The 15,173-nt window shown below is 43.1% G+C and overlaps 1 protein-coding gene across 1 annotated transcript; it reads left to right on the forward strand.

Annotated features, from left to right (window-relative positions):
* The first annotated feature begins 580 nt into the window (after window positions 1-580).
* Window positions 581-2,202, forward strand: LOC142636801 (uncharacterized). Its single transcript, XM_075811104.1, has 2 exons — window positions 581-1,008; window positions 1,111-2,202. Exons 1-2 carry the CDS (start codon window positions 841-843, stop codon window positions 1,636-1,638), a joined length of 696 nt encoding a protein of 231 aa, XP_075667219.1. The 5' UTR covers window positions 581-840; the 3' UTR covers window positions 1,639-2,202.
* The last annotated feature ends 12,971 nt before the right edge of the window (window positions 2,203-15,173 follow it).

Consider the following 15,173-nt stretch of genomic DNA (forward strand, 5'->3'; position numbering starts at 1 on the left):
AGGTAGTATTATTTCTAATTTCAAATTGCTACCTAATTGATTAACAACATTTATATAAATACAGTCAATGCAATTGAAAAGTCGTTCACAGTTGGTCATGCTAGTACTAGCTTATTATAATATTAATATTGATACACAAGTTATCTAGATTCTAGAGGGCGGCGTGAAACAGAAAATAAGGAAAATTTTCTCTGGTTCACATTCAATAATGGAACTTTGTCAAGGCTCATGCCCAAGCCTGTGTGTAAAGGCTCAAATGTGGGCCTTATGTACAGATTTTCAGATAAATATTGAATTTGATACGTTTACTCTGGCAAGTCAAAATCATATTAATGGCCATCTAAAAGTTCCCAAAAGAATTGGACCATGCCTCAGTTAATCTTAGATTACCATTTGAGGATACCTTCTTAGTAGAAGTTTCAAGTGGGTTTATTATACAATTATACTTGTATGGTGGTAGCGGTGGCTATTTCTTTCTTTATTTTCTATTTTCTAAATAATTGTTCATTACAGGAACGTGGAAGAAGTCAAAGTAGCCTTAATTCAAATTCCAAACAGGAACGTGTAAGAACACACATGCAGTAGTGTCTATCTTGGAAATAGTATTCTGCTCTCTCTCTCTCTCTCTCTCTCAACAATGTTGAGAGTTTGTATCATATATAAATATTAGAATAGTTTGATAATATTATGCATAAAAGTTAGTGAGAGGGGTTCTTTAATCATATCTTTAACAGATTTGGTTTGATGTTAGGATTCTTATACTGATTCTGATTCAGGTTCTGAAATCCATTTAAGTACTCCATATCCATCAATCTGTACTTAAAAAAAAAAAGGAAAATTATGACTTTCCAAAAGGAGTACCTTGATCTATTTTTGGTCCCAAGTGGGTTGCTCATCATGTTTGCATATCATCTCTTCCTTCTTCACAGATATCTTAATCTTCCTCACACCACAATAATGGGCTTTGAGAACAATGACAAAAAAGCATGGGTTGAAAGAATTATGCAGGCCAGTATTAGTATATAACTCCTACTTTCTTCCATCCTTTCTATTAAAGTTTAACCAAAACTCACCCAGTTTTTCTAATACTTATTAATTTGGTCATTGCAGATTGATAAAAAGGATGTTGGCACAGCTTTATCAGTGCTATCGACCAACACATCAGCAGCAACATTCTTGGCATCAGTCTCTCTAACTCTCTGTTCTCTCATTGGAGCTTGGATCGCAAATTCTTCCACTAGCTTCCTGAAGAGTGAGTTAATCTATGGAGACACAAGGTCATCTACCATGTCTATCAAGTACATAAGCCTCCTAATTTGCTTCCTCCTCGCTTTCTCGTGCTTCGTTCAGGCAGCAAGGAACTTTGTCCACGCAAACTATCTAATAAGCACCCCAGATAGTGACATACCTGTGAGATATGTGGAAATGGCAGTAATAAGGGGTAGTGATTGTTGGTCACTGGGACTAAGAGCACTTTATTGTGCTCTTAATTTGCTCCTGTGGTTTTTTGGGCCAATACCCATGTTTGTTTGTTCCATCCTTATGGTGATAGTCCTCCACTACCTTGACACAAATACTACTCTATTGCATCAGCATGTATCTCCTTCTAAACAGAAGGCCAAAAGGGTGGTTGTCTGAAATATCCAAAGCAGCCATGGTCCTTCAGCATGAATGAAATGCAAATAGATTTTCAACATAAATTTTATGTTCTTTGCTCCGTTCACTGCTTTGAACAATATAATGTCTCGCCCTCCTTTTTTTTTTTTTTATCTGGTCGACGTCAATATAGTTATTTGACGTCTCTGCAACACAAGCTAGATTTGCATCCTAAACCATGAGAGGATGCTACTATGTCTATGAACAGAGTGGAATGCAGAATCATGGTCCTAAATTCCTTTTTCAGTGCCAATCACAATGGGGCAATTGTGTCAACATCAAGTTTGCTGTTTTTACAAGTCATTAGATGTATGGCGAGCAAAAGAGGAGACAACCACTAATTTAGAAACATTTTTAGTATGCCTGTATCTAGTTTGGAGGCTGGGATTTCCTAATTGTGATTTATAAAACCATTCACTTGTATCATTAAAACAAGTGTAGGTTCAATGAATTTCCTCCGAACCAATTTAGAGGAAGATTTTGTCCTTGTTTAATGCACAAGTTATTTAAAAATCAAATATAAATTAAAGAATTTCACTTGAAAAGAATGGGACAAAGTTTGGTTACATATTTGGTTGTAGCCTAATGCTACAATTTTATTCAATATTTTTTTATTGGATATGAATTTTAACAAATCCACCCTTAGATTACATTTTCTTTTTATATTTACCATACTTGCAAAATTTCCAAAAAATCAAAGATCAATAATTATATTATCAATCAATTGTTTAAATTACAAGTTTTTGTAGTCTAACATTGTTGAGGACAAATTTTTCACACCACATGGCTTCATTTCATTGGCGACCCGCACTACGTCAACACTATTATAGATTTTGGAAAAATCTCTTATAAAGCCCAAAAAGCCCATATTTACACAAAAAGGGCGTCGAAGCCCATGATTCAAACTCATAGCACATCATCTCATTTTTGGCCTATGATCCAAGCTCATGAGTCTCATCGTGGGAATTTTGAGAATTGTGGTTTGGAAGGCCAAGAAGTATGTTCAGTAAAACTCTAGTGGTTCAAAGTTGATAAAGGAAAACATGTTGCTTGGCATGTCTTCCCCAATTCCCTGAACTCTGATGGGTCAGTGTGTAATAGGTAACGATTGGGTAAGCCTCTCATATCACATAACATTTAAAATGATGAAACTCCGCATGCTCTTTACATAAAAATTAATGTCCATCATATAATACAAGTTTTAAAATATAATTATATCATTCCATTTTACATTATTAATTTTTCATATAAATCAATTCCAAGCACATAGCCAAATATATATTAATATCTCATATCTAGCATTAAATGCTCTCTTTACTCTCCAAGATTTTGTTAAAATACAACAAAAAAAAAAACCATAATTACATCTCTAAAACTTCATCACATATCAACTAACTAATCTATTACTTACCAAAATTATATATGGACTAAACACATAATTTTTCAAATGAGGAAACTTAACCAAAAACACCAACAGCAGCTCCAGCAGAAGCTGCAAACAACTCCAGTAGAAGCTGTTTTGCAGCTCCAACGGAAGCTGGAAACAGCTCCAGCAGAAGCTTCTGCAAAAGCTGCAGCAACCCTAGCACATTCTACAGTAGCTCCAGCTGTAATACTTAAAATAGAAGAATCCCATAAAAGTTTAACTTACCATGTTTAGCCAAGCTATGAATTTAATGCCAAAGATGTCACTCATATGACATCATCCAGCTGTGTCATCAACATTAAAGTCTTAAACTTTCTTCTTTTGGTTAAAAAACAAAAGACTACTTACTTTGTCAAAGATTTTCCCCTATTTGCTAATTTTCCCTTCAACTAAGTTCTAATCTAGTTACATGCTAGGCTCTATATAAAGAGGACCAAGCCACACGCCATGACACACTAATCCATCCCTCTCTCATCCTCAATATTCTGAAATTTCTTTCACTTTGCTGCCATATCTCAAAACATCTTCATGTCTTTCTTCATCTCTATTACAAAATCCCTCTTCTTAGATAACACCTATCACATACATTACTACCCATCTCTCCCACACTTTAATATTCTGAAACTTCATCATTTTTCTACCCAAAAACACATCTCTATCTTATTTTTTATTTCTCATACAAAATCTCTCTTCTTAGAAAGTAACATAACCCATAACACAAATAATCTCATGTATTTACCACATTTAACCCTCCTATCATCTATCTCACACTTCCATATACTTTACAAACACATTCCTCACAAAATACCCACACATTCCTTTCATATATTTTTTAAACTCCATGTCTCACAAAGCATACATATACAAGATCCATGTCCAACAAAGTGTCTATGTATAATTCCTATATATATTACAAACACCATAACTCACAATATATATATATATATATATATATATATATATATATATATATATATATATATTTCTTACCATCTCTACACATCTCAAAACATATCAAAATATTTTTCCAAGAACACATTACAAAAGCCCTTTCTCATGGAAGGCATATGAATATCAATACTAAGGCCTTTCTCTTAAAAGGCACAAAAACTTCATATTAAAATTGTAAGTGCACAATTGCACCTGGCCCCAAGAACAGTTACGGGCTCAAGCCCAATGAGCCTTAAACAATATGAATTTGTAGAGTGTGGGCTAGAAACCCAGGTTAGAAGTGTGTGAGAATTAAATGACAAGCCAAAAATTGCAAACACTCGAAAACAACGAGGAATATTGTAAATTAACCTCCTCGGACGTAAGCCAAGAGTTGTTCTTAGATTATCTCTTCCTCTTTTTTCTTTTCCTTTTAGATTACAAAGTAGTCCCCCCCATTTTTCAGTTCTAGGTTGCTCTCTAAATACTCTTCTTTTTGATACTTTGTACACGTGTTGCCCCAATTCCCCCTTAGCCTAGATATTTCTTTTCTCAGTGCCTTTGAATAGTAACCAGAAGTTCCCCTTCCACTGTTCAGGTGTCACTTCCCCATTAATGCGGCCAGGGTGGTAGGTGCAGGGTCTTTAATGTGGATGTGGCAGCATTTATCCTTGGTATTTCTCTAGCATCGATGCTTCTAGGACATTCAAGGGTTCACCCCCTTTTACCATTGGTCTTCACCGTGTCATTCCCTAATCTTTACAATGAAGACCCGGAATCTCCGATGTCCGTCCGAGGGGAAGAATCATCCTCGGCTGTACCCTCGGATCCTCGGCGTATGGGCCGACCCATAGTACTAACAAGTTCTAAATCCAGGAGCAGATCGGCCTTCCTTAGCATGGCCCAAAGGCCCATATACCCATCAAGGTCTTTTTACTCCCCACAATAGCCCTTCAAAACTCTAATTTTCGACGTCCGAGGAGAAAAATAGGGTTTTGATCTGACGAGAACCTACTCCACACACTTTGTGAGTGATGGCACGTGTGGAAATCGTTTCGCGTCCCAGAAGATGCCACTTGGCGGTTTTATTTTCAAAAACGCGCGCATTTATTACTGCAAGTTACACTTTGTCCCCCACGTTCAACGGCGAGATGGGCATCCAACGGCTCTCGTTACTCCACGAAAATTTGGGCGGGACAAATATAATTTCGAGGCCGCTTTTCCACATGCCATGACGCTTCGGGAACCTGCGCCTTCATTTAATTCCCCAGGGGTTAATCCCATCAAAACATCAGCCATCATACTTTACCTGCAGAAAACCGTGGGAATTTGCACACCTTCAACTTTGTAAGTTCTTGTTCTTTCTATTCTTAACCTTTTCTCCTCGGTCCTCGTCCTCGGCTGTCACTATAAGCATTCTCCCTCTTAGAGTTTAATCTTTCGTTCCTCTGTAATGGGAAGACTCAAGTGTCTAGTTGATACCGCCGCTGGGATGGAAGGCTTTAGGGCCAAGTACCGTATTCCCAGCGACGTAGGTCTAGAATATTGTCCGGCGGAAGCCGTCGCCGATTCTAGGAAAGAGGGAGAGGTTATCATCCCAATGATAGCCTTTATAGAGGGTGGGATGACCCTCCCAATGAAACCTGTAACTAGGGAGTACCTTCGCAACCACCGGTTGTGTCCCGATCAGTGCCTCCCAAACATTTTTAGAGTTTTGGGTAGCGTCGATGCTCTAAACGAGCAAATGGGTCTAAACCTCTCCTGGCATGATGTCGTTTTTCTGTACGAGTCCCATAAACTCTCCAATGTAGGTTACTACATTAAGTCCCATTCTAGTGTCGTTAGGTTAATCTCCTGTCTGCCCAAATCCAACAAAGGCATGAAGGACGACCACCTGATCGTCTCTGGGAACTGGCATGACGGCCTCTACTGCCCAGTTGAGTGGGGGGACCCAGGTGCGATGCCATAGGATTAATCTCCCCACAACACAACTTCCTCTAACACACACAAAAATGAGTATTCATAATTACATAAACTTATTACATATCTGTGTGAATCTGATCAGGCTTGTTTGTTTTGACGTCTTTTTTGCAGATAAGCAACACGTGCGCCCTCGTTTGAGTCACTGTAACATCGCAGACCTAAACCGAGTACTTCGCTCCGAGGTTTTCGTTAGCAAAGACTTACAACTCAGGGCTGCTCATCTCATTCTGGGGTACACTCCCATATCCTCGGACTTCCAGGAGATAGAGAACGCCATAATTGCGGGTGACCGAAGACGAAGGAGAATAAACATAGCCCGGCCCCACTTTTTGGACGACCGCGAGCTCCCTGACGCCCCTCACACCGTTTTGTACAACCAACCCATAGCAGCAATTCCCCTCACCGTGCACTCTCAGGCAACTATTATTCCAGAAGAGCAGGTGTTTTCTTCACATACACTAGACGAAGAGATAGATCAATTCCATTTGGAAGACACCGAGAGACCTCGAGGGAATCAGTTCGTCGTACTTTCCGACGAGGAGGAAGAAGCCACCGAGGCCTCTGGAATTGCAGGGTTTGTAGTTGCCCTACCCGAGGACGAATCCGAGGAAGATATGGGCAGGATGAAGGGTCTCCTAACCAATAGAGCTGCGAAGGTTATGGAGAAAAAGACGGGGACGTCCCAAGTTCCTCCATCTTTGCCACCTCCCCCTCCTCCAGCTGAGCCAAAACTTCCAGCCGAGGATCCCAAGAAGAAGAGAAAGGGGGATATTGAGGGGACGATCAGTAAGGACCCCAAGAAACCACGACAACAACTCCCACCGGTTCAGCAGCAGAGGCTGGACAAAGGCAAGGGTCGGGCCCGCTCAGTTGAAAGCGAAGAAATTAGGGACGAGGCCGAAGTGCGCCGAGCACCGACCACCTGGTCCCCTGACTTAAGACTGGAAGGCACACCCATCTCCTGCCAATCCAGTATAAGGGCGATTCAGCAAGGCCATGCCCACCACTTGGCCGAAGTGTTGGAGCGCCCTCTTCTGTTGCCCAAGGACATGGAGACCTTGGAAAAAATGAGCCAGCCACAACTATTCCTCTCTTTAAAAAGAGATTTAGCGCTGGTAAGTTTACCCCTTTTTAGGAAGATTCCACTTTTAACAATATTCATAAGTTTGTTTACTATTCCTGATTCCATCACACTTTGTTACAGGCCATTCAGGAGGTCTTTGTAGCCGAGAAATTTATAGAAGACACTCGGAAGAAGGCCAGGACTGAGCTGGAGATTAGGCTGGAGACAGAGAAGTCCTTGGGCACAGCTCTTGCTGAGAATGAAAAACTTACCTAGGAGGTGGCTGAGCTGAGGAGAGAGAAGAATGGGGTCGAGTCAAACTTGAAGACTATGAAGACCTAGATAGAAGGGCAGCGCAAGCTCCTTCGCGAAAAAGATGATAAGCTCGCCCGAGTCCAACGGGAATGCTCGGATTTGGAAAAAGAACTTGCGCTGATGAAGGAAGAAGCCAGCTCATTCCAACTCTCTTTACAAGCTGCCAAGCAGGCGAGCTTCGAGGAAGGGGCAGCAACCACCGAGGAGCAGCTGACAGAGGACTTCACGGCCTTGTGCCGGGAGTATTGTCAGAAAGTCTGGGGGGAAGCTTTAAACGTAGCAAGAGTTCCTCTATCTTCGGATCTTAGGAAGTCTGAGAACGTTTGGTTTCCCCTGGAGATACAGGAGATTGAAGAGGCTCCTACTGCTAATCCTACCCCTGAGAAAACTCTTCCTGCTCTTCCTCCCATGGTCCCGAAGCCAATTCCAGATCCTACAGAACCTTCGGGTTCCAATAAAGACAAGGAAGGAGGCGGAGATGCCGAGAAGGGCCTTAGCCAAGCCATGGAATCCAATGTCCCTCCAACGAAAGTAGCAGACAAAGGAAAAAAGGTTCTGTCTCCTTTTGAGTTGGAGTTGAAAAAGACAGAGGGAACTAGCACTTCTCAGCAAGATCCTCCTCCAAAAGCTTAGGACCTAGCTTATGGCTTCTCTTTCTCCATGTTCAGCCTTTATATGTAATGCATGTCCAAATGATTAATGAAGAACAACTTTATTTGATTTTCACTCGTGTTACATCTGTTTTTACTCTATTCTTTTTATACTTATCGCAAAAGTTTCCCATTAATACATAGCAAAAGTTTCTCAGAGTAAACAAATCTAACTCCAAGGATTGCACAATCATAACTTCCACATAATCATGCGCATGTTATTAAAGACTTAACAGAAGGTGACATGTTTGAGATATTTAAACAATGCCTTGATTAAAAAAGAAGAAAAGACCTCATATAACGATCAAACCCTTGTAATGTATAGCACCGTTTCTAGTAGGATGTAAGGTCCGAGGACCATTCCTTGCACAAATTTGCTTATCACTTAAATATATAAAACTTAAGATCCGAGTTAATAAACAGTAACGCATTAACACCCAGACATAATAAGGAGTTAACTTTGATCAAAGTCGTGGTCCGAAGATAAGACTTAACCAATTTTCCGTTTGATTCTTAAAAATGATAACCTCAAATGTTAATTTTCCCAAAGCAGGAGGTCCGAGGACCCGGCCTAACTAAGGTTCTGTTTAACAAATGACAAGACATCAATTTCCACAAGGTTTGTGGTCCGAGGACTGCACTTAACCAAGTTTCTGTTTGATTCTTAAAAATGATAACCTCAAATGTTAATTTTCCCAAAGCAGGAGGTCCGAGGACCCGGCCTAACTAAGGTTCTGTTTAACAAATGACAAGACATCAATTTCCACAAGGTTTGTGGTTCGAGGACTGCACTTAACCAAGTTTCTGTTTGATTCTTAAAAATGATAACCTCAAATGTTAATTTTCCCAAAGCTGGAGGTCCGAGGACCCGGCCTAACTAAGGTTCTGTTTAACAAATGACAAGACATCAATTTCCACAAGGTTTGTGGTCCGAGGACTGCACTTAACCAAGTTTCTGTTTGATTCTTAAGAATAGTAACTTCAAATGTTAATTTTCCCAAAGCAGGAGGTCCGAGGACCCGGCCTAACTAAGGTTCTATTTAACAAATGACAAGACATCGATTTCCACAAGGTTTGTGGTCCAAGGACTGCACTTAACCAAGTTTCTGTTTGATTCTTAAAAATGATAACCTCAAATGTTAATTTTCCCAAAGCAGGAGGTCCGAGGACCCGGCCTAACTAAGGTTCTGTTTAACAAATGACAAGACATCAATTTCCACAAGGTTTGTGGTCCGAGGACTGCACTTAACCAAGTTTCTGTTTGATTCTTAAGAATAGTAACTTCAAATGTTAATTTTCCCAAAGCAGGAGGTCCGAGGACCCGGCCTAACTAAGGTTCTATTTAACAAATGACAAGACATCAATTTCCACAAGGTTTGTGGTCCGAGGACTGCACTTAACCAAGTTTCTGTTTGATTCTTAAAAATGATAACCTCAAATGTTAATTTTTCCAAAGCAGGAGGTCCGAGGACCCGGCCTAACTAAGGTTCTGTTTAACAAATGACAAGACATCAATTTCCACAAGGTTTGTGGTCCGAGGACTGCACTTAACCAAGTTTCTGTTTGATTCTTAAAAATGATAACCTCAAATGTTAATTTTCCCAAAGCAGGAGGTCCGAGGACCCGGCCTAACTAAGGTTCTGTTTAACAAATGACAAGACATCAATTTCCACAAGGTTTGTGGTCCGAGGACTGCACTTAACCAAGTTTCTGTTTGATTCTTAAGAACAGTAGCTTCAAATGTTAATTTCCCCAAAGTAGGAGGTCCGAAGACCCGGCATAACTAAGGTTCTGTTTAACAAATGACAAGACATCAATTTCCACAAGGTTTGTGGTCCGAGGACTGCACTTAACCAAGTTTCTGTTTGATTCTTAAGAACAGTAATTGCATGCGTCAAAGGCACTCATAACTTTGAAATGTCCACTAACAAAAGCACATTTTATTAATAATAATATCTTCTAAGATTAATTACATTCCATGGGCGTGGTACGATTCTTTCATCTAGGTCAGCTAGCCGATATGACCCTATGCCTGCTACTGAAACAATGCGATAAGGGCCTTCCCAGTTGGGTCCTAATTTACCCCAAGCTGGGTTCTTAGAGGTGCCCACAACTTTTCTTAGTACGAGATCACCAGGTGCAAGTGGCCTTAGCCTCACATGGGCGTCATATCCCCGTTTTAGCTTCTGTTGATAATAAGCCATTTGGACCATTGCTGCCTCGCGCCGTTCCTCAAGCAAATCTAGGCCTTTCTCTAAGAGCCCCACGTTATTCTCTGGATTGAAAGAGCTCGTCTTTAGGGTGGGAAAACCAGATTCCAGAGGTATCACCGCCTCGGCTCCATAAGTCATAGAGAATGGCGTTTCTCCAGTAGACCTACGCGGTGTGGTCCGATACGTCCACAGAACATGAGGGAGCTCTTCTACCCATCTGCCTTTCGCATCATCCAACCTTTTCTTCAGCCCACTGACAATAACCTTGTTAACGGCCTCGGCTTGCCCATTTCCTCGAGGATAAGCTGGGGTGGAATATCTATTTATGATACCCATGTCCCCACAATACTTCCTAAAAGCCTTACTGTCGAACTGAACACCATTGTCTGAGATGAGTGTGTGTGGTATACCGAATCTAGTAACGATGTTTTTCCAAACAAACTTCTTGGAGTCAACATCTCTTATATTTGCTAAGGGCTCGGCCTCAACCCATTTAGTGAAATAGTCTGTTCCCACGAGAAGCCATCTTTTATTACCTGTTGCCCTCGGAAATGGCCCAACTATGTCTAGTCCCCACTGTGCGAAGGGCCAAGGACTGGAGAGGGGGTTAAGAACTCCTCCAGGTTGATGAATATTAGGAGCGAACCTCTGACATTGATCACATTTCCTGGCGTAGTCTTGGGCCTCTCTTTGCATATTGGGCCACCAATAACCCTGAGTCAGAGCTCTGTGGGCTAAGGATCTTCCCCCAGTGTGGCTGCCACAAATCCCTTCATGCAATTCTTCTAGAAGCCCTTCCGTTGAATCAGGGTGTACACACAACAAGTACGGTCCTGAAAAGGATCGTTTGTACAGTTTCTGGTCCTCGGACAACCAGAAACGTGGCGCCTTTCGGTGTATCTTATCTGCTTCAGATTTATCCTCAGGAAGGACATCATTCCTAAGAAAAGATATGACCGGGTCGATCCAGCTAGGTCCGGGCCTTACTAAATGGATGCGAGGCGCGTTAGTAATGACAAGAGAGGGTTCCAGTAAGTCCTCAACGAGGATAACCCTAGGTAAACCTTGAGCCGAGGACATTGCCAGCGTGGCTAAGGAGTCGGCATGGGTGTTTCCACTCCGAGAGATATGGGTTAAGACGAAGAAATCAAATTCAATTTGCTGGCGCTTGATCTGGGCCAAATATTCCTGCATCCTTGGATCTCTAGCCTCCATAGTTTCCGTGACCTGGCCGACCACCAGTTGAGAGTCCGAGAAGATATGGATTTCCTTTCCACCCATTCTATGCACCATTTTCATGCCTACCAAGACCGCTTCGTATTCGGCCTCATTGTTAGTAGCCGAGAACGCCAATCTCAAAGATTTTTCGAAGACAATTCCCTCAGGGGACGTTAGAACAAGTCCAACACCAGATCCTCTCTGATTAGCCACCCCATCCACATACACTTTCCAAATCGGAGGCATGGCAGCTGTAATCACATCAACTGATTTTTCATGCATGTGTGCTTCTTTTAGAGTTTCTTCCAGTAATGGCTCAGCGAATTCCGTCACCAAGTCAGCGAGGACCTGGCCCTTCACCGAGGTGCGAGGCTTGTATTTAACATCAAAAGCCCCCAGGATGGTCCCCCACTTCGCTATCTTTCCTGAGTAGTCGGCGCTATGCAGCACTGCCTTAAGGAGCAATTGGGTCAGAACAACTACTGTGTGGGACTGAAAATAATGGGGAAGCTTTCGCGTGGCATGAACCACGGCCAGGAGCGCTTTCTCTAAGGGTTGATAACGCACCTCGGCATCACCCAAAGACTTACTAACGTAATATACCGGTCTTTGCACCCCGTTATTATCTCTTATCAGGACCAGGCTGACCGCGTGGACGGCCACTGCCAGATAAGCAAACAAAACCTCATGTGACTCCGGACAAGACAGAATAGGTGGCCGAGAAGGATATTGCTTGAGCTGTTGAAAAGCTAACTCGCAGTCCTCGGTCCATTGAAACCCTTTCCACTTATTCAGCAGTTGGAAGAAAGGACGACACCGGTCAGCTGACCGAGATATGAACATATTCAAGGCGGCAATCATTCTCGTTAACTTTTGAATTTCTTTTGGGTTGCGAGGAGGCTGCAAGTCCTGAATAGCCTTGACCTGCACCGGATTTACCTCTATGCCTCTATGAGTAATCATGTATCCCAAGAACTTTCCAGACCCCACGCCGAAAGAACACTTTGAGGCGTTGAGGCGCAACTTGTACTTTCTCAGTATCTGAAAAGTGTCGGCCAAATCTTTCACGTGTGAGGGTATTGTTTTGCTTTTCACCACCATATCGTCAACATATACTTCAATGGTTTTCCCCATTTGCTGTTCGAACATTCTGGTCATCATCCTTTGATAGGTAGCCCCAGCATTCTTCAAGCCGAATGGCATGACCTTATAATGATAATTCCCCGTCGGTGTAATGAAGGCAGTCTTCTCCTGATCCTCTAATGCCAAGGGAATCTGGTGATAACCCTGGAAGGCGTCCAAAAAACTCATCCGAGGATGTCCAACAGTGGCATCCACCAGTTGATCAATACGTGGCATTGGGAACGAATCTTTAGGACAGGCCTTGTTCAGATCAGTAAAGTCCACACATACCCTCCACGTTCCATTTTTCTTTTTAACGACAACTGTATGGGCCAACCACTCGGGGTAGAAAACTTCTTTGATAGCCCCAGCCCTCTTGAGTTTATGCATCTTTTCCTTCACAGCCTCGGAATGTTCTCTGGAAGAGCGCCGAGGTGGCTGCCTTCTCGGAATAATAGCTGGGTTGACATTTAAGTGATGACAAATGAAGCCCGGATCCACGCCTGGAGCTTCATAAGGATCCCACGCAAAAACATCAACATTGTCCTTCAAGAATTCTAACAATTCCATCTTCTCTTGGTGTGGAAAAAGTACACCGACTTGGAAGAATCTCTCTGGGTCATCGGCTACTGGAAACTTCTCTAACCCCTCGCAATGTGTCTCATCTCCCATCACCATTCCAGATGAATCAGGAGCCGTTAACTGCTATAAGTCTTTGGTGATCAAAGCCGAAGACTTGGCTTCTGTCTGATGCAGTACTGCAGCCGATATGCACTGCCTGGCTATTGATTGGCTGCCGAGGATTTCCTCAACACATTCCCCCGAGGGGAATTTAATTTTAACATGTAAAGTAGAGGAGACGGCTCCAAGCGCATGCAGCCAAGGCCTGGCAAGGATGGCTGTATATAGAGAGTACGCATCAATCACGATGAAGTCCACCTCAACTGTTTCTGAGCCGGATTGAACGGGCAAACGGATCTGTCCCTTCGGCACAACAGCTCTCCCTTCAAAGCTGATAAGCGGCGAATCATAAGGAGTAAGGTCTTCCAACTTCAACCTTAACCCCTTGATTAGATCAGGGTACATGATATCTGCACCGCTGCCCTGATCTATCATCACCCTTCTCACATCATAGTTCCCTATCCTGAGGGTGACCACAAGAGCATCGTCATGGGGCTGGATAGTCCCTACCTTATCCTCCTCGGAGAAATCTAAGACGGGCAAAGTGCCCTTCAACCTCTTCGGCCTGTGACCCACATCCTCGGTCTGAGGATGGGAAACCGCCATCACCCTAGTGGGACCTGAGCCGGTTCTGCCTGGGGCAGCGAAGATAACATTAATTGTTCCCAATGCTGGCCGAGATGTACTGTTCCTCTGGTTGTTTGAGCCAACTTGACTGACCTGCCCAGTGGGCTGACACAAGTGCTGCTTTAACTTTCCCTCACTGACGAGCTGCTCCAGATGGTTCCACAGGGTCCGACAGTTCTCGGTAGTGTGGCCCACATCCCGGTGGTACTGGCAAAAGAGGTTCTGATTCCTCTTCGCAGGATCTCCTGCCATCTTATCAGCCCATTTAAAGAAGGGTTCCTTACGAACTTTCTCCAGCAGTTGATGTACTGGTTCCCGGAATACAGTGTTCATGGCCTGAAGTGCTGCCGAGGCGGACTGTCTAACGTAATCTCTCCTCGGCCTGTTATTGTGGTATCTGTCCGACCTGAAATCCCTTCTCTCCTGCGGGATAACCTTCTCCTTTCCCTTTCCTTGCTGTTGGTCTTCCTCCACTCTCTTATATTCGTCAATACGGTCCATGAGGCGACGTACACTGCGAACAGGCTTCTTAGTCAAAGACTTTCTCAGGTCGTGATCAGTAGGGAGGCCTACCTTAAAGGTATTAAGCGCCACCTCATCAAAGTCGCCATCTATTTCATTAAACATCTCCCAATAACGATCGGAGTATGCTTTCAACGTCTCCCCTTCCCTCATGGTCATGGATAACAGCAAGTCCAATGGCCGAGGGACTCTGCTACACGTAATGAACCGTGAAGCGAATGCTCTAGTGAGCTCCCCAAATAAACTTATAGACCCCGACTTAAGGCCGTTGAACCACCTCATAGCAACAGGTCCCAGGCTAGAGGGAAAAACTTTACACATCAGGGTCTCGTTGTGAGAGTGCACCGCCATCCTCTGGTTAAAGTGACTCACATGCTCCACCGGATCAGTCCGGCCATTATAGATGGTGAAAGTGGGCTGGGTAAACCTTCTGGGAAGCCTTCCTTTCTCAATCCTCCGTGCAAATGGAGATTTGGAAAGCTGGTGCAACGCCCTACTCATAGCATCGTTACCTAAGCCCCTAGAATGAGGCTTCTTACGTCTGCGAGTTGGCTGGTCATCCTCCTCACCGGAGGATGTTGCACTGGTGAGAGAGCGCGACCTTGAGCTGTAGCCAGCTCCCCTATCCTCCTCTGAGGAAAAATTAGATGAGGACGGTGAAAACCTACGCTTGGCGCGGCGCAGCTTTCTCTTTAAACGGTTGATTTCCTTCTGCATGGGTTTAGAACCCTCATCATGGGTGGTGCTACCCCCCTCATGAATATGGC

This window comes from Castanea sativa, chromosome 5 (assembly GCF_040712315.1).
Source record: "Castanea sativa cultivar Marrone di Chiusa Pesio chromosome 5, ASM4071231v1".
In the NCBI taxonomy this organism is placed as follows: Eukaryota; Viridiplantae; Streptophyta; class Magnoliopsida; order Fagales; family Fagaceae; genus Castanea; species Castanea sativa.